We start from the raw sequence: 25,526 nt of genomic DNA on the forward strand, positions 1-25,526 counted from the left end.
ATTAGTAGACAAGAGACTAAAAGTCACCTTCAGATAAAAATTACTGATCTTTGATTTTAAGAAAACTAAGGAAGAAATATCACACTGTTAAAAATGTTACACAAAACTTAATTTCTAATAAGATTGATAAGAAATGCAAACCTTTGATGAAAAGTTCTGCAGTACTAGTAACTGAACCAGCTTCATTGCTGAGTTGGCAGCTGTAAATGCCAGCATCTGAAACTTTCGTTGAAATTAGCTCAAGGAAGTGCATTGTTTCTTCATTCCAAATGGAATATCTTGCACCACGATTCAATTCCCTATTATCTTTGAACCACTTGACAAAAAGTGGAAGAGTTCCTTTCACAACACTCTTAAACTGCACTGTAGAACCAAGTACAATCTTTTGGGACACTGGTTTTTCTATAAAGTTCGGTGGTTCTAAAAGTCATTTAAGAAAATGTTGTTTAGTAAGGTCAGATAAAGTAAAAATAAAAATAAAACTTCTGAAAATAGTTACATTACTATAACATTTTACTACTGATCACAAGTTAAAATATTTTAGCGGGTGGAAATTTGTACAATTTACCTAGATATTCTATTGTTGCAGAAAAGAAGAAACAAAACATATTGCAGCTAGAAAATCAGCATTTGATGCATCTTACAATAGAAATGGACTGGAGTAAAGAGATCTTCAAACCTTTTACTGTTACGAATCCACTGCATGCACAACTTCCAGCAGCATTTGTTGCTTTGCAAGAGTAATTTCCACCATCTGTGATTTCAAGTTCTTTAATCTCCAAAAATGCTGTATTTTCTTCAAATGATATTTTGTATTTGTGACTAGTCATTATCTCTTTGTTATCTTTATACCAAGAAATGCTGATTGGAAGAGAACCAGATATTTTGCACTCCATGTGCATCAAAATCCCCAATATATTATCCATTTTCTTTAAACTTCTTGTAAAGGATGGAGCAATTATTCGATCTGTCCAACACAGAACAATAAAAATAGCTTGTCAGCTCGAATATCAAAGGGGAGATTTTAACTCGCTCTGCCCAGTGGAAATGGGTTGGCAAAGGAGTTAAAATGAAGTTCGTGGTCTTCCTGCCCTGTTCCCACTCCACTACCATTTTTCCCATGACCTTCTGCAGGGCGGCTGATATGCACACCAGAATCAAGCAGGTGCCTTATTATGCAAATTGTGACCTGATCAATTACTTAGGACAGTGATGTAATTTTCTGGGCTACCAGGCAGGAGGTGCAGTGTGCATGCTCTGCTCCGGACACCTGGTGGTACAGCAGATGAAGCCTAAAGAGTTAAGAGGAAAAATTATTTTTGTAGGGCCAGAAAGCTCAGGGGTGCTCCTTCGGGCTCCACAAGAATAATATGGGATACTGCCACCCTGGGTTCCTCACCTCTGCAATTATAATTTGCCCTTTGGAGCTACCTTTCTCTCAGTTGGATCAGCCGACAGGCCACCTGATATTGTGCTAGCTCTGAGCCAGCATGCTGTTCAGGGTATACAGCACACTGGTGGCATGATAATAATGCCTGGCACTTGAAATGGACTGGGCCTCCTGCTTGAGGAATTGGGTGGCTGACCCTTCCAGTCCACCAACTGACCACTCAATTGTTAAAATCCACCCTTAAAATTTTGGCATGTTTTTCTTAAAGGCCCTGTAATATTCCACTAGCTGCTCAAGGCATGAAGACAATTATTACACAACCATTGAGATGTTACTAAGAAGTTGTCTATAACCAATTGCACACAGTTGGAAGACAATATGATATGAAAACACAAGCATGATTTCTGAAAATTTAAAATATAATTTTATCATTCTAAGTATGCTAAAATTATACTGGGCCCTTCCCTTTTAACTTCTTTTTTGAGATGTGCTATCACATAAAAAAACACCAACCTAGTACTGTCAATGAAGTTGTGCAGCTGCTGTGTCCAAACTCATTCTGGACTTCAAAAGCATATTCTCCACTATCATCTTTATCAACAGATAGAACCTTTAGGATTGCCACCTGATTCACAAAAGTCATTTTATATTTCCTGCTGGATGTCAATTCAGTTTCATTCTTGAACCATCTAACTTTCAGTTCTGGAGTACCAGCAACAACACATTCCAAAATTGCTGCAGTTCCTGAAGTAACACTTAATGGCTCTGGTTTCTCTATGATATGTGCAGTTTCTGCAAGAAAAACCATACTTCCTCAATCGATGAAGTAAGAAATATTGTTTGCATTCTTGACACTTTACTGTAATTCACAAATGTCAAGTGTCTCATACTAACCTGTTACTAACAAGGTGGCAAAACACTTCTCAGTTCCTGCATCATTCCTGGCCTGACATGTATACTTTCCGCTGTGATTTGCTTCAACAGAAGCAATTTGCAGTACAGCAGTACTGTTCTCAAAAGATATTTTAATGTGATCATCATCTCTGATTTCATCTTTGTCCTTCATCCATGTAACAAATATGGGAGCTGAGCCTTCTATTTGACTGTCAAAAGCGGTTGGATTTCCAGATAATATTGTAATGTTTTCAATCTTTTTCACAAAGGAAGGGGGTTCTGATTTAAAGTTAAGAGTTGTGTGAATTAGTTACAAGATCAGACACTGTTTCATGCCAAAGTAATAAAACCAAGTAAGAATGAACTGCGAAATGGGATTATTGAAAATATCAAAAAAGAAAATGACCGGCATTTGATAATAACTGACCTTTTAATCTGACTCCAGCAATGCAAGAACAACTTCCCACATCATTTGTTATTTCGCATTGGTATTCACCAGCATCTGAATTATCGACTTTTTGAATAAAAAGACTAACTAAAGATTTTCCAATGATCATCTTATATTTTATACTAGATTGAATCTGCTTATTGTCCTTATACCAAGTGACATCAAATGGGCCTGTACCAGCCATTTCACATTCAAGAGTGATATCACTGCCTTTTATTACCTCAATAGGTTCGAGTTTCTTTCTAAAAGAAGGAGGTTCTAAAAAAAAGCAAGTAAAGCAAAATAATTTAGAAACTGACCAAACTGGAAAACATTTAAAAAAACACATTGTTAAAATTGGTTCCATTATTACATTTTATGGCTACACACCTTTAACTGTAATTGTAACATTGCAATTGTCAAAACCAGCTTCATTCTCTGCTTTACAAGTGTATTGTCCACTGTCTTCCACACTGGCATCAATTAATTGAAGGATTGATATAGAATCAACAAATGACATTCTGAATTTGTCACTTGGCTGAACTTCACTTTCTCTCTTGTACCAGGTAATTTTGATCTCAGGTGTGCCAGTTACTGTACACTCAAGACATGTTGAACTTCCATTTTTCAACAATATTTTACGATCTGGCTTCTTAATGAAGTTTGGAGGCTCTATAAAACCAAAATGTACTCAATTGAATGAGAAGAAAATCAAAAGATTTTATGTACACTCAACTGAAGGTAATGGATATGCTAAAAAAAACTAGTGATGATTAGTATGACCTCTAAGTCATCACAAATATATTATGAAGAAAGCACATTATCTGTTATCGATTTCAAATTGACCTTATTTTTAAACAGCATAATTTGCAATTCACTAAACACGCTGTGAGCCCCTTGAAAAACTACACTTTGACAACTCATCACATAACTATCATACTGTGTACTACAGGTTGAACCTCCCTTATCCAGAACCCTCGGGACCTAGCCTGTTCTGGATAAAGGATTTTTACGGACGAGGGGGGGTCATAGTATCTGTACCATCCAATTTAATGAGTAAGGGGATATCGGGACTTGCTGGCTTGAGGCTGGGAGTGCGGCAGAGAGATCATGGGGGGGGAAGGGGGGGCGGTGGATCACGGGGTCAGGCCAGTGATTGCAGGAGTTGGCAGCGAGGAAGGAATGCAATTTGTTCAATTTGTTCATGTCGTAGCCAGGAATGGTTCTGGACGAGGGGTGGTTCCGGATAAGAGAGTTCTGGATAAGGGAGGTTCAACCTATGTTGACCTCTTGGAACAACATCAGGAAATTCATGTTCTTTCAAATCTGTGAGCATCTTTTTTTATAAATAAAGCAAAAGCTAGCTCCAAAAATTTTTAAGTCAAAAGTTTCTTGTTAAAAAATAGATTGAGCCTTTTCAGTTATATTTCATACATTATCTGCTTGATCTATATAACTGCCTTGTCACCCATTTACAGACATATATCTATCCGTAATATATATATTAAAAATTGTGTGCTGTTGCATACTTCCTATCTGCAACACTTGACTTCCAGTTGTCATGTATTTCCCACACTTTTTGTGTTAACTTTTTACATTATATTGTGATATTTACATTTATAATGGGTTTTTGCCTATATAAACTAGTCACTGATTGCATAATCTGGCCACTGTTGTCCCACACTTCTCTCAAAATGTATTAGAAACATAGAAACATAGAAAATAGGTGCAGGAGCAGGCCATTCAGCCCTTCTAGCCTGCACCGCCATTCAATGAGTTCATGGCTGAACATGAAACTTCAGTACCCCCTTCCTGCTTTCTCGCCATAACCCTTGATCCCCCGAGTAGTAAGGACTTCATCTAACTCCCTTTTGAATATATTTAGTGAATTGGCCTCAACAACTTTCTGTGGTAGAGAATTCCACAGGTTCACCACTCTCTGGGTGAAGAAGTTTCTCCTCATCTCGGTCCTAAATGGCTTACCCCTTATCCTCAGACTGTGACCCCTGGTTCTGGACCTCCCCAACATTGGGAACATTCTTTCTGCATCTAACCTGTCTAAACCCGTCAGAATTTTAAACGTTTCTATGAGGTCCCCTCTCATTCTTCTGAACTCCAGTGAATACAAGCCCAATTGATCCAATCTTTCTTGATAGGTCAGTCCCGCCATCCCGGGAATCAGTCTGGTGAACCTTCGCTGCACTCCCTCAATAGCAAGAATGTCCTTCCTCAAGTTAGGAGACCAAAACTGTACACAATACTCCAGGTGTGGCCTCACCAAGGCCCTGTACAACTGTAGCAACACCTCCCTGCCCCTGTATTCAAATCCCCTCGCTATGAAGGCCAACATGCCATTTGCTTTCTTAACCGCCTGCTGTACCTGCATGCCAACCTTCAATGACTGATGTACCATGACACCCAGGTCTCGTTGCACCTTCCCTTTTCCTAATCTGTCACCATTCAGATAATAGTCTGTCTCTCTGTTTTTACCACCAAAGTGGATAACCTCACATTTATCCACATTATACTTCATCTGCCATGCATTTGCCCACTCACCTAACCTATCCAAGTCACTCTGCAGCCTAATAGCATCCTCCTCGCAGCTCACACTGCCACCCAACTTAGTATCATCCGCAAATTTGGAGATACTGCATTTAATCCCCTCGTCTAAATCATTAATGTACAATGTAAACAGCTGGGGCCCCAGCACAGAACCTTGCGGCACTCCACTAGTCACTGCCTGCCATTCTGAAAAGTACCCGTTTACTCCTACTCTTTGCTTCCTGTCTGACAACCAGTTCTCAATCCACGTCAGCACACTACCCCCAATCCCATGTGCTTTAACTTTGCACATTAATCTCTTGTGTGGGACCTTGTCGAAAGCCTTCTGAAAGTCCAAATATACCACATCAACTGGTTCTCCTTTGTCCACTTTACTGGAAACATCCTCAAAAAATTCCAGAAGATTTGTCAAGCATGATTTCCCTTTCACAAATCCATGCTGACTTCGACCTATCATGTCACCATTTTCCAGATGCACTGCTATGACATCCTTAATAATTGATTCCATCATTTTACCCACTACTGAGGTCAGGCTGACCGGTCTATAATTCCCTGTTTTCTCTCTCCCTCCTTTTTTAAAAAGTGGGGTTACATTGGCTACCCTCCACTCCATAGGAACTGATCCAGAGTCAATGGAATGTTGGAAAATGACTGTCAATGCATCCGCTATTTCCAAGGCCACCTCCTTAAGTACTCTAGGATGCAGGCCATCAGGCCCTGGGGATTTATCGGCCTTCAATCCCATCAATTTCCCCAACACAATTTCCCGACTAATAAAGATTTCCCTCAGTTCCTCTTCCTTACTAGACCCTCTGACCCCTTTTATATCCGGAAGGTTGTTTGTATCCTCCTTAGTGAATACCGAACCAAAGTACTTGTTCAATTGATCCGCCATTTCTTTGTTCCCCGTTATGACTTCCCCTGATTCTGACTGCAGGGGACCTACGTTTGTCTTCACCAACCTTTTTCTCTTTACATACCTATAGAAACTTTTGCAATCCGCCTTAATGTTCTGAATTTTTTTTCAGCAGATATTTTTTTCTTCAGTAATTAAAATTTCCAAATTAGGGTTTATAAAAACTTAAAAATAAAAAAATTAGATCTTTCACAATAACATGATTGAATTTAGCCACTGATTTGTCTTTTGGGTCTTTTAATGCCTTCATTAAAGTTTTCACTTGAATACCTCAGCCTCTCCCAAAAACCTGGGCTTGGAATTTATAGTTATGCCTTGACCCATGACTCTGTGAGCAGAATTTGGATTATGCAGTTTGAGCATATGGAGTGCACCTAATGTAACTCTACTGATGTGATATTTCTCTTCAGCTTTTCAATTTTCTGCTTAGTAGCTTTCCTTCAAATAATTTTGAATAACAAGAGGACAAATTTCAAAAGCTTAATTGAGATCAAATTAATATTCAGTGCTTTTTTTCTGAAAACAAAGTTGATCTCAAAGATCTGTTGAGGTTCCATTGTCAATCCAGATGCACCAAGCCTCTGCCATTTCTGGGATTTTCCAGACTCTTATAAGACAAATGCTGTCACGGGGTGGTGCAAAGAGTTCCTGCTTTCCGAGCTCATTCTAGCCCCAGGGTAGTACTGATAGCCACTATGACAATGAGGTGAGGTATACCAGCATCCAGGTGGGTAGAAGTGGACCTCATCAAAGTGACCTGATTGCTGAAGAAGGTTAAGATTTTTTTTTTCAAAATTGATTGGCGCCTTAAAGGGACACGGTTATAAGGCATGGGCGGGGCGGGGTCCAGAGATGCACTCGGATTGGCAGTTGTGCCTGCCTGTTACATACAGATTAACTTGCACTGACCTCACAAATTTGAGGGTGAGAAAGAGAGAAGGAGAAGGATATTAAGAAAGACTAGGATTCAGAGAAAGCAAGGGTTAAGAGAGGTATGAGAGAGAGATAAGGGTTTGAGAAAAGGACAGATGAGAGGGATGGATTGAAAGACTGAAAATTAGTTGAGATGGAAGGGGTTAGAGAGGGAGAAGTTTAAGAGAGAGGTGGTTGAGTGAAAGAAAGAGAAATGCGAGATGAAAAAGAGAGAAGGTGGTGTCATTACACAATTACAAGCATACACAGGAAGTTTCCATTATAAATGTGGACCCAGGAACTTAGTGAAAACATAAAAATAAGGACAGAATTTATGACTTTAAAATGGGAATTAAATTATGAATGTGCACTTTGATCCAATTATAACCCCATCAGCTTCTAAACATATATCATCTGACTATACAAGACTACATAAGACTACATTTGATCTTGATTCCCTGTGTGCAACTTGTAGCATTTTAACAACATTATGTCTGCATGTACTTCCTGTCAACTTTTTACATTATAAATTGATATGTCCACATTTATAATGGATACTGTCTTTACAATCTTGAATCACTCTAATTGCACTCTCCTGCCAGTTAAGGGTGTACAACAACACCAATGTCAAGAGGGTGCAATTGCAAAGTGACAAGTTTAACTAGGCAATTTCCATTATAAATGTGGATATAGTAACTTCTATAACATAATATAAAAATAAGAGCATAATGTATGACTTTAAAGTGATGGAATTACATCAGTGTACTCTTGTCTAATTATTCCTCTAATCCAGCTTCAGCTGAAGACAGTATTTGACAGGCTATGGTCCTAAAGTTTCAGGAGGGTTCTACCAGTCTCCCATCGTGATTCCAGCAGGAGACTAGTGGAAACCCAGGGAAATGGTGTAAATGGCTATTTTCAACTTTATACATCATTTTCCTGAGGGTTCTGCCAGTCTCCAGTCATATGTTCAATAGGTGACAGATGGAACCCCTGCAGAATGTCAGCCTATATACTTATCTATATAAGTGGACCCAGAAATTACAGTTAATTTCCAGTGGTTTATTTTCTGCACCTTATGATTTTTTTCTCTTTCTGCCCCAATTTTTTATCCTCTCTTCTATAACTGTTGGCTTTTCCACATGGACCCACCGCTAAGCACAACTGTCAAAAAGCTTGTCCTGACTACAAAATAAGTACTCACGATGGAAGATAGCATCAAAGAAGAATATGGCTTTATCCTACCATTTTTTCAAAACCAAAGTAAACATTACATCATTAAATTTAATCTTTAAAAATAGATAGGGCTATATTTCCCAAATAATTAATTATTTTGTTTCCAATGACATCAGTAGACAAAAAATAAGTGCATGCAATATTGCTGCAGACTATTTCTCATAATATGATCCTAATATGGGAGCAAAATAAAACCGGATGATCACATGCACCTATAATAATGTTACTTTAATAGTTCTCAAATAGCTAAATTATCATTTAACCAGCACAAATGATGAGTATTTTATTCATCCATTGCCGGAGAATGCACAAACTTTTCCAAAGTGATATGAAGAAGATTAAGGAAAGACCATTTCACTGAAGGTCATGATTGAAGAACACAATGGGCCAAAAATTGCGGTCTCTACGGGCACGAACGATGTGCGCACACACCGGTAGAGGCTCCGCAAGTGCCGATTCTCGGCGCGCGATGCGTATGCGCCAAAAGCCAACACTTCAATGGTTAAAATGCCTTTTGACAGTTCCAATACATCCCCGGAAGAAGGGCTTTCGTGGGCAGAGATTTGATCGATTTGCCCAAATCTTGCCCAGCGACTGCCCTTCAAACTCTTACACCTAGTAAAAAGCAGGCGTACGGATTGCTTTTACCAGCGTAAGAGTTTAAAAAGATAGAAAAATTAAATGCTATTAATCATTTTTATATTAAAAACCCTATCCACTAAAGTAAGTTTATTTTTACCCCTACTAAAACATATTAAAAAAAAATTTAAAAAAATATTTTGTCATCTAAAACATTTAATTACATTCAATTTCAATTAATTTTAAATATGTGAAGTGTTTTCCTTATTTATTTAAAATGTTTATTGTTTTGGGGGGTATCTCCATTCATAGAAATGGTGATCAATACGTCATTTTAATTGGTTGGTCTAGCCCATGTGATCCCAGGCTGCACATACATAAGAACAGAAGAAATAGGAGCAGGAGTAGGTCATTTGGCCCCTCGAGCCTGCTCCACCATTTAATATGATCATGGCTGATCTGATCATGGGCTCAGTTCCACTTCCCTACCTACTCCCCATAACCCTTTACTCTCTTTTCGCTCAAAAATCTGCCTATCTCCACCTTAAATATATTCAATGACCCAGCCTCCACAGCACTTTCAGGTAGGGAATTCCATAGATTTACACCCCACTGAGAGAAGAAATTTCTCCTCATCTCAATTTTAAATGAGTGGCCCCTTAGTCTAAGACTATGTCCCCTAGTTTTAGTTTCCCTGAGTGGAAATGCTCCCCATCATCGTCATCTAACACGGCAGTATTTCTCATGTTCATTGTAAAAGTACAAAGGAATCTCTGACTGCTTTCTATTGGTCTTACTGAACCACTTATGCCTATGTACTTTCTTCTAAAACCATCCTTAGTTATTCATTGTTCATCTATTGCTCATCCCATCATCCTCCAGTGATGCCTCTGCCTTTCTCACCAATGCTGAGCTCAATCCATCCTTACTGTTTGTGGATTTCTTCATTAAGAGTCTCCCACTCTCTTGTGATCTGTTTTGATATTTCACTTACACAACATAAATCACCTTAAACCCCCTATGATGTTTGACGACATATCTCACTCACCTCTTGCGATTGTGGGCCATGCAGTTTGATGTCACCCAGGGAATTCATTTTTAGTAAAGCACTGCTATCTTTCCTTAAAAACAATCTTCAATAACAGAAGTCTCAATATTTTGTCTTTCAGGGGCACTTGAGGGGCAAGCCACAAATAAGGTTTAAATTCATTTTGGATCTATGTCAAGTTACTAGCAGATCTTGGTATTCAAATTTAGGATTTATCCACCAATAAGGGAGTAGCAATGAGAACCTTTCCTAAACCACAAGACCCGTGGAATTCAAACAGGAGGAGCCAGCTGAATAAGAAAAACAAGTGTAAATAGAAACTAATTTCCTGGATCTCACAAGTTGCACATGGCTCACCTGCCTTAGTTTGGCTAACCCAGTTCTAATATATATTTAAACCAAATACATAATTAAAAATCCAAACAAAAATCATTATGGCCTACTGCCACATGATGACATAAAAAACAAAATCATTGGAAACAAAAAGAGCATTTTCATTGCTCTGAGAAAAATAAGACAATGAAATTAGTATTAATGTTGAAGGAAGATTCAGATTGATCATGAAATGTAACAAATAAAATAAAGACAGACTACATAAACAACAGACACAGAAAGAAATGCATAAGTGAAAAGGAGCTGTCAAATAAAGATTTACAATGTTTTTAAGAAACATAATAAAATAAAGCTCTGTGTGCAAAGATACATAGAAACGTTATTAAGATATTCCACACCTTTGACAAAAAGATTTGCAGCACACGATTCTGTGCCAACTTCATTGCTGACTTGACAAGTGTAGTCACCCGTATCAGAGACTTTTGCTGAATGCAGTTGTAGCAAACTTGTTGAGCCTTCTTTTGAAATGTAACATGAATTACTAGACACCAACTCCTTATTGTCCTTGAGCCATTTGATCGTCAGTGGAGGTGTCCCACTTATAACACTCCTAAACTGTACTTTGGAACCAGGCACAACATCCTGGGACAAGGGTTTCATGGTAAAATACGGAGGCTCTAAAATTTCCAGAGGAAAATTACAGTTATGGCAAGAACATAAAATGAAAATACACAAGAACATAAGAATTAGGAACAGGAGTAGGCCATCTAGCCCCTCGAGCCTGCTCCGCCACTCAACAAGATCATGGCTGATCTGGCCGTGGACTCAGCTCCACTTACCCGTCCGCTCCCCATAACCCTTAATTCCCTTATTGGTTAAAAATCTATCTATCTGTGATTTAAATACATTCAATGACCTAGCCTCAACTGCTTCCCTAGGCAGAAAATTCCACAGATTCACAACCCTCTGGGAGAAGAAATTCCTTCTCAACTCGATTTTACATTGGCTCCCCCGTATTTTGAGGCTGTGCCCCCTAGTTCTAGTCTCCCCGATCAGTGGAAACAACCTCTTTGCCTCTATCTTGTCTATCCCTTTCATTATTTTAAATGTTTCTATAAGATCACCCCTCATCCTTCTGAACTCCAACGAGTAAAGACCCAGTCTACTCAATCCATCATCATAAGGTAACCCCCACATCTCCGGAATCAGCCTAGTGAATCGTCTCTATACCCCCTCCAAAGCTAGTATATCCTTCTTTAAGTAAGGTGACCAAAACTGCACGCAGTACTCCAGGTGCGGCCTCACCAATACCCTGTACAGTTGCAGCAGAACCTCCCTGCTTTTGTACTCCATCCCTCTCGCAATGAAGGCCAACATTCCATTCGCCTTCCTGATTACCTGCTGCACCTGCAAACTAACTTTTTGGGATTCATGGACAAGGAGGGGTCCCCGATGGAGGGCACTCTACGCAGGGGTCCTCCCACTATTCATCGGGGACTTGGCCTGGAGGGTGGTGCACGGAGCAGTGCCGTGCAACAAATTTTTAAGCCGGTTCACGGAATCCCAGGCCGCCTGCAATTTCTGCGGTCTGGAAGAGTCCGTGTTCCATGTTTTTATGGAATGCACAAGGTTGCAGCCCCTGTTTTATTATTTGAAGGGGCTGCTCCTGAAATTCTGGCTGCACTTCAGTCCCACTCTCCTGATCTTTGGGCACCCTGTGCGGAGGGGAGCGGGTAGGTCCGAAGGCCTCCTTGTAGGACTGCTCCTGGGCACGGCCAAGGGTGCCATCAGCCGGTCCAGGCAGCGGGCGGTCGAGGGGGTCGTTCAACCTGACTGCCTGCCTCTCTTCCACTCTTACATCCGGTCCAGGGTGTCCTTGGAGATGGAGCACGCGGTGTCCACCGGTAATCACGCCCGGCAACCAAATTTTAATTTGATTTTACATTTTAAAGTTTAATTTGTTTTAATTGCCGGTGCTTTTAGTGTCCCCCTTCCCTTTTATAGGGGGCACTGGGGAAAAATTGTGATTTTAGCGCCCAAAAAAAACCCACAAAAAAAGAAAAAAGAAAACCACAAAAAAAGGAAAAAAAAAGGGGCCTTGAAAATGTCGGCCGTGTCACCCAGGCGGGTGGCACGGTTTAATGTTTATGTTTTTTTTTCAGGTAAACTCAAAAGAGTTTCATGGACAAGGACCCCCAGGTCCCTCTGCACCGCAGCATGTTGTAATTTCTCCCCATTCAAATAATATTCCCTTTTACTGTTTTTTTTTCCCCAAGGTGGATGACCTCACATTTTCCAACATTGTATTCCATCTGCCAAACCTTAGCCCATTCGCTTAACCTATCTAAATCTCTTTGCAGCCTCTCTGTGTCCTCTACATAACTCGCTTTCCCACTAATCTTTGTGTCATCTGCAATTTTTGTTACACTACACTCTGTCCCCTCTTCCAGGTCATCTATGTATATTGTAAACAGTTGTGGTCCCAGCACCGATCCCTGTGGCACACCACTAACCATCGATTTCCAACCCGAAAAGGACCCATTTACCCAAATGGATAGAATGCTTTTCTTTCAAAAGGTATGCCAAAATAAGTGAGTACAATAATAAGTATGTAACTATAACATGTGGTATTCTCAACATGTTTGTCAATGTAACAAACTAAGATGGATAACAAGTAATGTTTGTGATAACTAAAAAGAAGATATTAGCCGAATTAGTTAACTCTTGTAAGCAATTAAGAGATTTGTGATGGCGTTTCAAACCTTTCACAGTTAAGACACCGTTGCTCTGGTCAGTTCCGGCAGTATTTGTTGCCCTGCAAGTGTAAGTTCCACCATCTGGCATCTCTAGTTGATGAATCTCCAACTGCGCCATGTTATCATGATAAGAAAATTTATATTTTTCATTAGCTGTTATCTCTTCATCGTCCTTATACCAGAGCACACTCATTGGAAGAGAACCAGAGATCTTGCATTCCATCTTAATAAAAGAAGTTTTGATGCCATCCATATTTTTCAAGTTTCTTTTAAATGATGGTGGAACTATGCGATCTGTCCAACACATGGTAGGAAAGCAAAGGCTATAATTTCTTTCAAAATTAATTCTGTTTCTTTTAAATATTGCAATAAATGCAATGAAATGAAAGAGTAAGAATACCAACCCAATACTGTAATAGATGCTTTGCAACTGCTGCTACCAATATCATTCTCGACTTCACAAGTAAATTCACCACTATCTTCCTTGTCGGTAGCCCGAACCTTTAAACTTGTAACCTTATTTGTAAGAGTGATTTTATATTTTCCACCAGTTGTCAACTGTGTGCCATTCTTAAACCATCTGGCTTTAATTTCTGGTGTTCCTGTAAAACTGCAGTCCAGTGTTGCTGGCTCTCCTGCAGTTACACTAATAGAGTCTGCTTTCTCTATAATAATTGCAGGTTCTATGACAAAAAAAGAATATTAGAACACAAGAATATAAGAAACAAGAAAAGGCCATTTTGGCCCACCTAATTTTCTTTCCTTGAGCCAAGCTATTCAATATATCACAGAACCAAATACATGTTTCCACAACCCCTGCTTGTAAATACTATACTATTCATTAATGCTTATCTCAAGTTCTGCAAAATTCTGGCTATGCAACTCTCATTTAACAAATGTTCATTAAAAAGTCGTATATTAACTGCATGCGTTAAAAATTTTGCAATTTTACACTTGTCTGCATTAAGAACCGATGCCTAAATTCTTTCAGAGTTATTCTTTCTTCTGGTCACAGTTCTAATAACTGCATCAACTTCACATTAATGTAATAAGTTCTTCTCATGATTCTAAATAGTGTTATACTATATAATCTTCTTCCATTTTTTCTATTCTCTGGAGAATGGTCCAGAAATTGCTGGGGTGGCATTTATTCAAAAAATAAACAGCATAAGGAAGGGCAGTATGGCTAACAAGCTTATCCCTTTTTGATAGATATCACTCCGCCTAACTCACAGATTGTATTATTTTTGTGCCGCAAATTGCTGGAAATGCAAATTGATAATGGTGCTGCGATGTCGACAGGGCATCTGGGAGCTCTTGAACCATTAACCGATTACATTTAAGGATAGACAAAGAAACAGAGCGAATGATGGAGAAGGAAACAGGGTGAAGTGGAGACAAATTAGATACAGAAAGAGAAATAATGAGAGGGAAAGAAAGGTTGGATTAAGAGAGAGATTTTTTTTTAAAAGCCAAAGAAAACAAAATTTAAATTTTAAATTTTAAAAACCTCTATGAACTATTTGCAGTAGTAAGACTCTGGCAAGGTTGAGTTTCATGTCAGGATCAAAAATCACATTATTGACAGTGCCCTTACAACATGAAATACCAAACCTAAATGTCTGTGGTGAGATTAATTCATATTTATGGCACAAATCCAGCAATTTCTTGACACTCATGGAAAGGGCGGTGAGCTTCCGTTTTTGCAAGGCTAACAGCAGGGAGATGCAAATAGTCCAGCAATTTACGGTGATTCACAACTCATGGCATATCACTTACTTGCCATAAATTGATAGGTTTTTACAGATGAATAATGGCAGGTGCCGTGAACACGCCATTATTTTTCCAGCAATTTCTAGCCCCCAAATTTATTTTAAAGATTTTCTTTATGGTCTAACCATTCCAGAACATACTGTGCTTTATTTGCTTCAACTGCTTCAAAACAGCCTTAATGAAATTAAAACAACTTAAAATATTTAGAGCAGCAGTTAAATTTGAAAACAAATTAAAGTTTTAACACACATGTTAATAATCTTTAAACCAACCTTTTACTACCAAATTTGCAACACACTTTGTGATTCCTGCGTCATTCTTTGCCTGACAAAGGAACTTCCCACCGTGATGTTTTTCAACAGAACCAATTTGCAGTGTAGCTATATCCTTCTCAAAAGATATTTTTGTGTTATCATCTTCGGTGACATCATCTTTATCTTTTTGCCAGGTTATAGAAATTGGGCTTGAACCTTTCACAGTGCATTGAAACATAGCAGGAGTTCCCAAAAGCGCAGTAATATTTTCAATCTTCTTAACAACTGATGGAGGTTCTGTTTTTAAAATGAAATATAATAAATATAGGATTTCTCTGATTAATCATTACAAAATCAACTGATAATTAGTGTGGAACAAAACTAATTTTTAATGTAATATAATAGAACAGAAACACTTGCTAAATCTTTACTAACCTTTCAAAGCCACTGCAGAACTGCAGAAACAACCACCCACTTCATTTGATACCTTGCATTGATATTCACCGACATCTACGGTATCACATTTAAGAATATGTAAACTAACTAAAGAGTTTTGACAGATCGTCTTGTACTTTTTGCTAGGCCTTATTTGCTTATTGTCCTTATACCAAGAAACTTCAAATGGGGCTGTACCAGCCACTTCACACTCAAGAATGATGTCAGAGGCTTTGAGCACCTCAAGAGATTCAAGTTCTTTTCTGAAAGATGGAGGTTCTACAAAGGAACAAATAACAAATTCAATCTAAAACATATAAAACACTAGGATCCAAAAATGTTAATGCCACAAATATCTTGTAAATTCATAAAATTAGAAGTACAATATCTTGACAGACCTTTAACTGTTACAGTAACACTGCAACTCTCACTACCAACTTCATTCTTAGCTTCACAACTGTATTCTCCACTGTCTTCCACGTCACCATCAAGAATTTCAAGAACTGGCACATAGTTAACAAATGACATTCTGTATTTATCACCGGGATGAATTTGCTTGTCTTTCCTATACCAGGTAACTTTAATTTCAGGGGTGCCAGTCACTTCGCATTCAAACCGAGCTGAATCACCACTTTGCAGTAATTTTGACGGCTCTAGTTTCCGGATAAACACTGGTGGTTCTATAAAAATCAAGATGTCATAAAGAATATATTTAAAAGATATTCAGAAAGGAATACAAAGAAGAAGATAAAAGCATCCACGGCACTTCTCAGTGATGATAATTTCAATTCCTCCTAATGAAAAAAGTATACCCTACAATGTTAGAGATAGTTTAATAAAATGAACAAAGAAAGTGATAAGAATATTACTACCATATATAAAAAAAGAATCACCTTTTACAAAAAGATTTGTTGTGCAGGAAATTGTTCCAGCATCATTGCTGATTTCACAAGTGTAATCACCCATGTCAGAAGGTTTCACTGAAGAAAGCTCAAGAAAAGTTGTAGAAATGTCCTTCATAATGAAACAGGTGCCACCAGTCACGAGCTCTGTGCTACCCTTGAACCATTTCATTGACATTGGAGGTGTTCCATTCACAACAGTCTTAAACTTCACCGTTGAACCTGGCAGAACTCGTTCAGATGCAGGCTTTAATATAAAGCTCGGAGGTTCTAAAAGACATGCAGAAAAAAAGCATATGAATAATGCATGATGAATATATGGAGCAAGTAAGCTTTCTCCCTATTTGTTCCTTCCATTCCTATATGTAGTGTTTCATGTTGGGGTACAGTGTCATGACTATAGCAGTCCACAGGTACCTCAGCTAACTGAGATCAGATAACTCAACACATTTTAGCAATTAACTCAGACATTCCAGGGGCTCCCCTGATCATTCACCAAGTTTATCTGGCAAGTAGCTAACTAATACAGGCCAGCAACATACCAGGTTCAATTGCTAGTTTGTGCTGAGTTAGCTGATCATAGCCAAGGTCGATGATGTTTCATTACAATTGATCTGAACACCTTGGTTAGAGAGGGAACAATTAAACCAAGTTTCCAGTCCCAATATATGGCTAGAAGTGTGTTCATGTGGATTCAACTCTACAGAGATGACCGCTGCAGTTGAATATCCCACCGACTTTCTCCATCAAGGCTCATACATGAATGGGTACTGGGTAGCTGGGCAAAGTACCAGAAAATGTCATGGAATTATGCCTTGGCATGGAATCAGCAACATCAAGAGAGGAAGAGAGCAAAGAAAGAAAGGCCCAAAAAAGCATGGAATGATATTGATCCACACAACTTAATACTATACCACTTATTGGCCCCAAGTTTCCACACGCGGCGAAAAAGGTGCCCCTCAGAGCTGGGCGCCTGTTTTTCGCGCCGAAAACGGCGCCTGAAAAAAAACGCGGTATTCTCGCGCTCCTTGCAGCTCGATGTCTGCTTGGCACGGCGCACAGGGGGCGGAGCCTACCACTCGCGCCGATTTTGTAAGTAGGAGGGGGCGGGTACAATTTAAATGAGTTTTTTTGGTGCCGGCAACCCTGCGCGTGCGCGTTGGAGCGTTCGCGCACGCGCAGTCTGAAGTAAACATTGGCACTCGGCCATTTTTAAAAGTGCTGCAGAAAAAGTGAAAATGTGTTTATTGAACCCTTGCAAAGGCTTGCATTTTAATTTTCTTGATATTTCTGTGTGTGAGGGAGTGCTTTTAGCAGCACTGCTGAATAAATCACCTGCTGAATTAATGTTGGCTCTTTAACCAGTGTTACTGCAGCAACTGTGCATTTTAATTCAGCCTTTACAACTCGTTACCATTTCAATCTCCACCACTCATTCTGTAATTAAAGATAGATTGTGATAAACGGGACACATGCACTTGTTTGAGACTATTCAAATTCTTTGTGGCTGTTCAATCTTTAACATTTTTTAATAAAACCACATTGCCCTTCCATGATCAGCACTGAGGCTGCTTGCTGCTTCTTGCCCCTGCCGTCGGGACCGACGCCACACCGCTGCCTGAAAGGCCTGCCTGAAGCACTTTCACACAGGTAGGAACATGGTTTATTTAATCTTTTCTTTGCTTATAAATTTTTATTCAGGTTGGATTTATTTGTATAATATTTGTATAAGTATAACTAAGGATTGATTGTAGAATGTAATGACTTCCCTTCACCCCCCCTCCCCCCCCACCTCGTTCCCGACGCCTAATTTGTAACCTGCGCCTGATTTTTTTAATGTGTAGACAAGGTTTTTTCAAGCGTACAAAAATCTTCACTTGCTCCATTCTAAGTTAGTTTGGAGTACGTTTTCACTGTGGAAACTTTCAAATCAGGCGTCAGTGGCTGGACATGCCCCCTTTTGAAAAAAAAAATTTGTTCAAAAGTGAAACTGTTCTACCTGACTAGAACTGCAGAAAACTTAAATGTGCAGAATTGCGATTTCTAAGATACTCCGTTCTCCACCAGTTGCTCCTAAAAATCAGGAGCAAATCATGTGGAAACTTGGGGCCGTAGTATTTACACATCGAGTAATCGGAGAGTAACTTGCAAACAAGTGCAACAAAAAGGTGGCTAAAGTTGAACACACTTATCAATGCTTTAAATGAAAATAAAATGGGTTTTCAAAATCTGGAATGAAAATTGAAACAGCAAAAGATATCAGTGCAGAAGCAGAATTAAATTATTTGTTCAAACCTTTTACACTTAAGACTCCACTGCATTCATTACTTCCTGCAGGATTAGTAGCTTTGCAGGAGTAAGTTCCACCATCTGCAATCTCTAATTGATTAATCACCAAAGCAGCTGTGTTGTCTTGACATGACATTGTGTACTTATCATTGGCTGATAACTCTTTGTCATCTTTATACCAAGCAATCCTGACTGGGATAGAACCAGAGAATTTGCATTCCATGTGAAAAGAAGCACCCAAGATGCTGGTCATTTTCCGTAATTTTTTAGTGAAGGATGGAGCAATCATACGATCTGTCCAAGACAGAGTAACAAATCAATAAGATTACCAGAACTAAATTAAAATTATGCTTAAAATTACAATGAGCAAAGGAAATATAAATATGAAATTAGATAATTATATACTAACCTAGTACAGTAATAGAAGTTTTGCAACTGCAACTGCCCACATCATTTTTGACCTCAAAAGAGTATTCACCACTATCCTCATTTTCTGCAGAAATAATCTTTAGGCTGGCGATCTTATCTGAAAAACTTGTTTTATATTTTCTACTGGATATCAGCTCCTTGCCATTCCTGAACCATTTAATTTTTAGTTCTGGTGTGCCAGCTATTATGAATTCCAAAGTTGCTGGGTCCCCTGCAGTCACACTAATTGGTTCTGCTTTCTCTAGGATATTTGCAGGCTCTATGGCAAAATGAAATGGTTACTATTAACAAAACTTAGTAGTGTAAAGTATTGTCATTTCATAAAATATGAAGTTTGCATAAAATGGGCCAATACATTCTCAAACTGACCTTTCACATTTAATGTTGCCAGACATTTTTGACTTCCTGCTTCATTTTCTGCATGACAGGTGTATTTTCCACCATTGGTCATTTCAAGAGCAGCAATTTGAAGAGTACCAATATTGTTCTCATAGGTCATTTTGATATTATTACTCTCTGTGACAACATCTTTATCTTTCAGCCAAGTTAAAGTGATAGGAAGTGAGCCTTTCATGCTGCATTGAAACACAGCTGAGCTTCCCAAAAGTGCAGTAGTATTTTCAATCTTCATCACAAATGACGGTGGTTCTAATTTAAAATGAATATACAGATGACAGAATATGTATTTTATGGTCCATCTATTAAATGATCTTTGTTAAATTCTTGACATCTATTTATGACAGTCTATTATGAACTATTTCCCTCACTTTCTGAAAAAAATACTAACCTTTTATCTTTACTGTTGCACCACAGAGGCATTTTCCTACTTCATTAGAAACGGTGCATTGATAATCACCGACATCTGAGAACTCAAAAGAGCTAATGTGGAGATAAGCACGAGCATTTTGGAAGATCACCTTGTACTTCTTACTAGTTCGTATCTGCTTTCTGTCTTTATGCCAGATAACGTCAAATGGAGTTGTGCCAGACAGCTCACATTCAAGAGTGCAATTGAATCCTTTTACTACTTCAGTAGGTTCAAATGCTTTGATAAAAGAGGGAGGCTCTACAAAGGAATACATAAAAATCTCAGACTAAAATTCAATTTCAAACTGTTATTTTTTCCAAAATGGTTAAAGAAGTAACAAAGATGTTGTCTACTATGAGACCAATGTCAACATCGTACAGACCTTTGATTGTAATGACAGAGCTGCAGCTATCAGTACCAGCTTCATTTTGTGCTTCACACACATAATCCCCGCTATCTTCTACATTTGTATCATTAATCTCAAGGACAGCTGTAGACTCAATAAATGTTATCTTGTATTTTTCTGAGGAATTGAGAATCATATTGTTCTTGTACCAGTTAACACTGATTTCAGGTGACCCTTTCACTTGGCACTTCAAGTGTGCTGAATCACCTTGTTTGAACAACGTTGATGGTTCTAGTTTGTTAAGGAACGATGGTGGTTCTGAAGGAAGGTTTGAAGAAATGGTTTAAGAGAAGCCAAAGAAAGAGCATTTACAAAAAAGAGCTAATATCACTGACAATGTTTTAAAAAGATGTGGCACATAAAATATTAATCATTGCTAGTGATAATTGCAAAAATATTAAATTCTTAAACTTAACAACAAATCAAACAGGTAAAAACAAAATAACATCTATTTATATATAAATATAAATAAAATTGCTAATTTGGTGACAGATATAAAGCAGCAATTGAATTGGTGTGACTCTGATAACATTTTGGGTCACGTGAGCTTTGTTTTCATAATTTATGGGATCAACAGAACTTCCAGATGTTTATTTTTCTATATGTAATGTTTTCTGTTGTAAAGTTCAATTAAATAAACTGATGTACACAAAGGATAAAAGAACACAAAGAACCTGCTTGTCTCTCACCTTCAGAATGAGACCAATATTTTTTACGTACGTTATGTGAAGCTGAATCCAAATAAAAAGAATGATGTTACAATCCTAACTACAGTCAGTTTGACTGTATTGAAAGAGCAGCTGTCTAATTCAGCTATAGATTCCACTAATTTACATTACTAACTTGTCCTCTTTACTCAACATCTTTCATTATGTAATGGGGCAAATATTTAATCAAGATCAAGATTGTCTTTAGACAAATTTAAAACTTTTACTTTTGAGAAGCAGTGGATATTTAAGATAAATGCATGTTCAGCTAAATGATCATAAGGACAGATTTCATTCTAATCAAAATACATCTATTGTGTTCACTTATTGAAGAAAAGCATAAAATACCTATATTTCACAAAATGATACATATAAAGCATAGTATGTTCTACAGAATTTGCAATTACTTGAATATTACACATGTCAAAATGGAAAATTATCCTTAAGTAAAGCTATATAAAGAATGGCTGAATACAACCTCCATAAATAATGAAAATGAGGTAATCATAAATAAGAATCAGCTGTTTTAGAAAACAGCCTTTAATCAGGGTGTTTTAATCAAAGCGCTATGTAATAAATATGATTGTGTATATGTAAAGTATGCAAACCAAGATTAACAGAAGTATTCTTTGCATTAATCAGAATTAGGCTTAATTGTCTAACCTGCAACAAGAAACATAGCCTCTAATAAAAGTTTTAAGAACTGTCAGCAGTTTGCAGTTTCTAACACTCCTTACCTTTCACTGTTAATGATGCTGAGCAGGAATCACTTCCAGCTTCATTTGAAGCTACACAGACATAATTCCCCGCATCTTTCAGTTTGGTTTTCAGGACTTCTAGAACTGCTATCTTGTCTTCAAATGTAATTTTATAATCTTTGCTTGAGCGAAGTTCTAGTCCATCTCTTTTCCATGATATCTTTACTGCTGTGTCTTCGTCTACTTGACATTCAAGATGTGTACTGCTGTTAATTACAGTCTGAGTAGATTCAAGACGCTTCGTGAAATATGGTTTGTCAAGTACAGTCAGATCAGCACTGCAGATATCAGTGCCACAGTCATTGGTCACTTTGCAAGAATAAGTTCCATTGTTCTGAACCTTTAAGTTATTAATTTCTAAAACACGTTTGTTGTCTTTGGTTGATATTTTGTAGTCCTCTTCATCAGTAACATCAACACCATTCTTCTGCCAAATGGTCTGGATCACAGGTGATCCAACCACAGTGCACTGAAGTTTTGCAGTTTTACCCACATATGTTGTAACAGATTCTGGTCTAGTTATAAAGCTTGGTGGAGAAAGTTCTACAAAAGAAATACCTTGATTAGGATTTTGATTTACTGAAAGAATTAGGTTTTGAGCTAGTACTCATTTAGGACTGGTATGTTGCCCCAATTTACTTAACTGAGAAATAAAAAAGACACAAAAAAGGAGATGACATTGATACTCTCGGCTGCTTTTGTTGCAGCATTCATATAATTTACCATCAAAACTTATTTAAGCAAACTCACGTTCAAAACAATTTTATCTGGGTAGCAAAAGTGGTTTGGATGTCATAGTTTTGTATTGTGTTACTGTGAGATAACTGACAGAACACGTGAATTCAAAGTGACATATTTTTCTTATAAAAGGTGAAGAATTTTTTTGTAGTCTAATTTCAAAGTTCAAGTGGCCGAAATTCAGTCCCACTGGAAAGATGGCGCACCTATATTTTTTTAAAGAGTTTTTACTGCTGTGTCGGAAGAGGGCCCCTCAGTCGCAAAATTCAGCACTTTGTCTTTTTTTTTAATCGGCCAGGAAGTCGGTCATGAAGGGGGCGGAAGTGTGGCGGTAAGTACTGTTGAGGGGCAGAAGTGGAGCTCGGACAGATTCTCTGCCGCTGTCACTCAGCAGCGGAGTGGTGGTGACGTCATTGCGCGTCTGCATCACCACGTATCTCGCCTCCGTTAAAGAGCTGGTGCCAGGCTGCCTATTGGTGGCCCGGCCTAATCGGGGGGGGGGGGGGCGCAATAATCTGGCCGACATGAAAGTCGGCGGGCAAAAAAAATAAAATGGCGGCTGCGACATTGAGCCCTCGTACAGCCAGGGAAGAGAGAGATCATACAAGGTGCACTGATAGAAAAAGCTGTCGGGGGCACTGCTCGGCGGCAATAAGATTTTGCTCGCTAAATCTCGAGGGAGGTAGGGGGTTCCGGCGGTGCGCGCACTGATGACACACGTAAGTCCAGTCGTCAGCGGCGGGGTGGAAGTGGGGGCCGGCAGAAAAACCCCCGAGCTGAATTTAGGTTGAGGCAGCCAATCGATCAGAAATCGGCAGTCGCTCGACTCCACTGCAAATGGGCGGTAATGGGCCTTCTTGGGGAGCTGAATTTCGGCCTCTACATGCCTTAAAAAAAGATTATTACACCAATGAAACAGTTAAAGAGACCTATTCATTTTCTTACAACGATTTAGACACATTGGCCCAGTATTTGCAGTCAGCAGCGAAGAGAATGTGTTTGCTGCTGGCTCCGAAGTATGCTTTGCACAAAGATCTCTCACAATGCCTGTGCTCAGAACTTTGGGTTTTCTGACCTTCAATTCAATTCAACGGATTGTAGTGGGGACCATCTTGTGCGAACTGTCTAAGCAGCTAATCAAAACATAGAATTCTCACAGATGGCGAACAAGGAAGTGAGTAAGCTCTTAAATTTCTAAGGGGGCAAAATTGCCCCTTTTTACAGCCCTGTTAGTGCCTCCGGGGGGCGCTAATGGTCGCAAGACACTTTTCGCCCAGGGGAGGAAATTGCCCGGGAGTTTGCACCGTGCCACACAGTTAGCACCCCGGGCTGCTGCGCAACTTGCGATGATGTTATCGCCGTCCGCGGCAACCCCTCACCGGCCCCTTAACGCCCCATGGGGAAAATTTCCCGGCAGGCCATGAGCGGATGTCCTCGCAAAGCTGGTGGATATCCGCTCTCGGGGCGCTCCTTAAAGGGAAGAGCGCCAGCGCCCTGGGCCGCCATCTTATTTTGGCGACCAACTCTTGGGTCAGCTCAATGATGGCGGTCCTAGCGTGGTCCAGATCGCCATCGTGCAGCCCAGCCATCAGAGGCCTTGGAAAGTGCACAGTGGCTCTCTCCTTTAATCGAAGGGAAAAGTCATTGAAGCACGTGAGTACACGTCCGCGTAGCGCTTCATTCAGTGCACAAAGGAAGTGGAACGTGCGAGATCGCGCTCCACTTCCTTTGAGAGGTGGTAAGGGCAATTCCATGGTGGGGGCGAGACTTCTGTGCTGGCCGCTAAAAGTGCCGGCCCTAGAAGGTTACCATCCCCAATCGGGGCGCAGGGCAATTTTGCCCCCTAACTTTTTAAATTAGTTAGACAGAGCAAAAGATAGATTGGGGCTCTCACATGGGTAAAAGGCAAACCTGGAAAAAAGATGGACAAATATTGAAGGAATATTCAAGGAAACATATTGAAAAGTTTCTTGAAAATTTTTATTTTTATTAAACGGGACAAACTTCACACTGCACTAAATTAAAATTAGTTTCCTCAGCCCTTAATATTACTTTAGCAATAATAACGCTGTCAAAATCCTAGTTACACTAATCCCTTTGGGTCTAACTTTTAGTGGGGAATTTAACAGTGTAATTACTGCGGAAGAGCTGAAGGTTTTGTCAGTTTCAATGACTTGGCTGATTAAACAGATTGGGGTGGGGGTATGGGCACAGCCTATTTCGGAGCTGTCAATGATGTGACCGCAACTTCAGGATTTCTGCAAGTGCCTGTGCAAAATCCCGAAATTGTGGTCAGTTTCAAAGGCAGAATGATGCCGAAAATTGCCATTTTATCGTCATTCCAACTGCAAATTCTGGGCCGTTCTGTTTTATAAGTGAAGCAGACATTTTTTCAGTATAAGAAAACAACAATGAATTTATAAAAACAAAGTCCAAAAGATGATAAAGCAAAATTATTAAATATTAAAACATTTTGCAAAAAGTAAACATTTTCGATAATTAAACTATATAAAAATGTCACAATCTATGTTGTTACTTTTGGAAGTGAACAATCAATGACCAATCAAATTGACCATTGAAAATTAATTGTTAAAATGAAACAAAATAATTAGAGCATAACCTACTTACCAGCCACAATCAATTTAGCTGTGCTGCTTACACTGCCACTCTGGTTCGATGCTCTGCAGGTGTATTCACCACAGTCAATTAGTTGGGGCTTCAAAAGCTTCAAGATGGAGATATATTTCTCGTTCACAATGCTGTACTTTTCACTATCACGAAGTTCAGCTCTTGCTCGGAACCACTGGAATCTCACATCAGGAATAGGGTCAATCTCACATTCAAACTGAGTAGCCTGTCCAACTATCACCTCCAGTGATTCAATCTTCCTCTTGAAAGCTGGAGGCACTATAGATTTAAATATTTAAAAAAAAAGATTGTAAGAAGACTGCAGCAGTAAACTGTAATTTTTTAG

The 25,526-nt window shown here is 39.0% G+C and overlaps 1 protein-coding gene across 2 annotated transcripts in view; it reads right to left on the minus strand.

Annotated features, from left to right (window-relative positions):
* Positions 1 to 25,526, minus strand: part of ttn.2 (titin, tandem duplicate 2) — a 413,561-nt gene that overhangs the window by 267,555 nt on the left and 120,480 nt on the right. Inside the window, exons 42-61 of one of the 2 annotated variants that reach the window (XM_070875789.1) lie at positions 25,181 to 25,459; positions 21,794 to 22,357; positions 20,326 to 20,607; positions 19,923 to 20,201; positions 19,505 to 19,783; positions 19,116 to 19,394; positions 18,713 to 19,000; positions 16,409 to 16,687; positions 15,914 to 16,195; positions 15,516 to 15,794; positions 15,099 to 15,377; positions 13,458 to 13,736; positions 13,060 to 13,347; positions 10,696 to 10,974; positions 3,102 to 3,383; positions 2,712 to 2,990; positions 2,285 to 2,563; positions 1,904 to 2,182; positions 680 to 967; positions 142 to 420 (exon numbers count right to left, since the gene is read on the minus strand). In XM_070875789.1, coding sequence (XP_070731890.1) covers positions 142 to 420; positions 680 to 967; positions 1,904 to 2,182; positions 2,285 to 2,563; positions 2,712 to 2,990; positions 3,102 to 3,383; positions 10,696 to 10,974; positions 13,060 to 13,347; positions 13,458 to 13,736; positions 15,099 to 15,377; positions 15,516 to 15,794; positions 15,914 to 16,195; positions 16,409 to 16,687; positions 18,713 to 19,000; positions 19,116 to 19,394; positions 19,505 to 19,783; positions 19,923 to 20,201; positions 20,326 to 20,607; positions 21,794 to 22,357; positions 25,181 to 25,459 — 5,901 coding nt within the window. The remainder of the gene's footprint in view (positions 1 to 141; positions 421 to 679; positions 968 to 1,903; positions 2,183 to 2,284; positions 2,564 to 2,711; positions 2,991 to 3,101; positions 3,384 to 10,695; positions 10,975 to 13,059; positions 13,348 to 13,457; positions 13,737 to 15,098; positions 15,378 to 15,515; positions 15,795 to 15,913; positions 16,196 to 16,408; positions 16,688 to 18,712; positions 19,001 to 19,115; positions 19,395 to 19,504; positions 19,784 to 19,922; positions 20,202 to 20,325; positions 20,608 to 21,793; positions 22,358 to 25,180; positions 25,460 to 25,526) is intronic. The other variant, XM_070875791.1, reaches the window with a different exon arrangement.

The sequence above is a fragment of the Pristiophorus japonicus genome, chromosome 3, assembly GCF_044704955.1.
Source record: "Pristiophorus japonicus isolate sPriJap1 chromosome 3, sPriJap1.hap1, whole genome shotgun sequence".
NCBI lineage: Eukaryota > Metazoa > Chordata > Chondrichthyes > Pristiophoridae > Pristiophorus > Pristiophorus japonicus.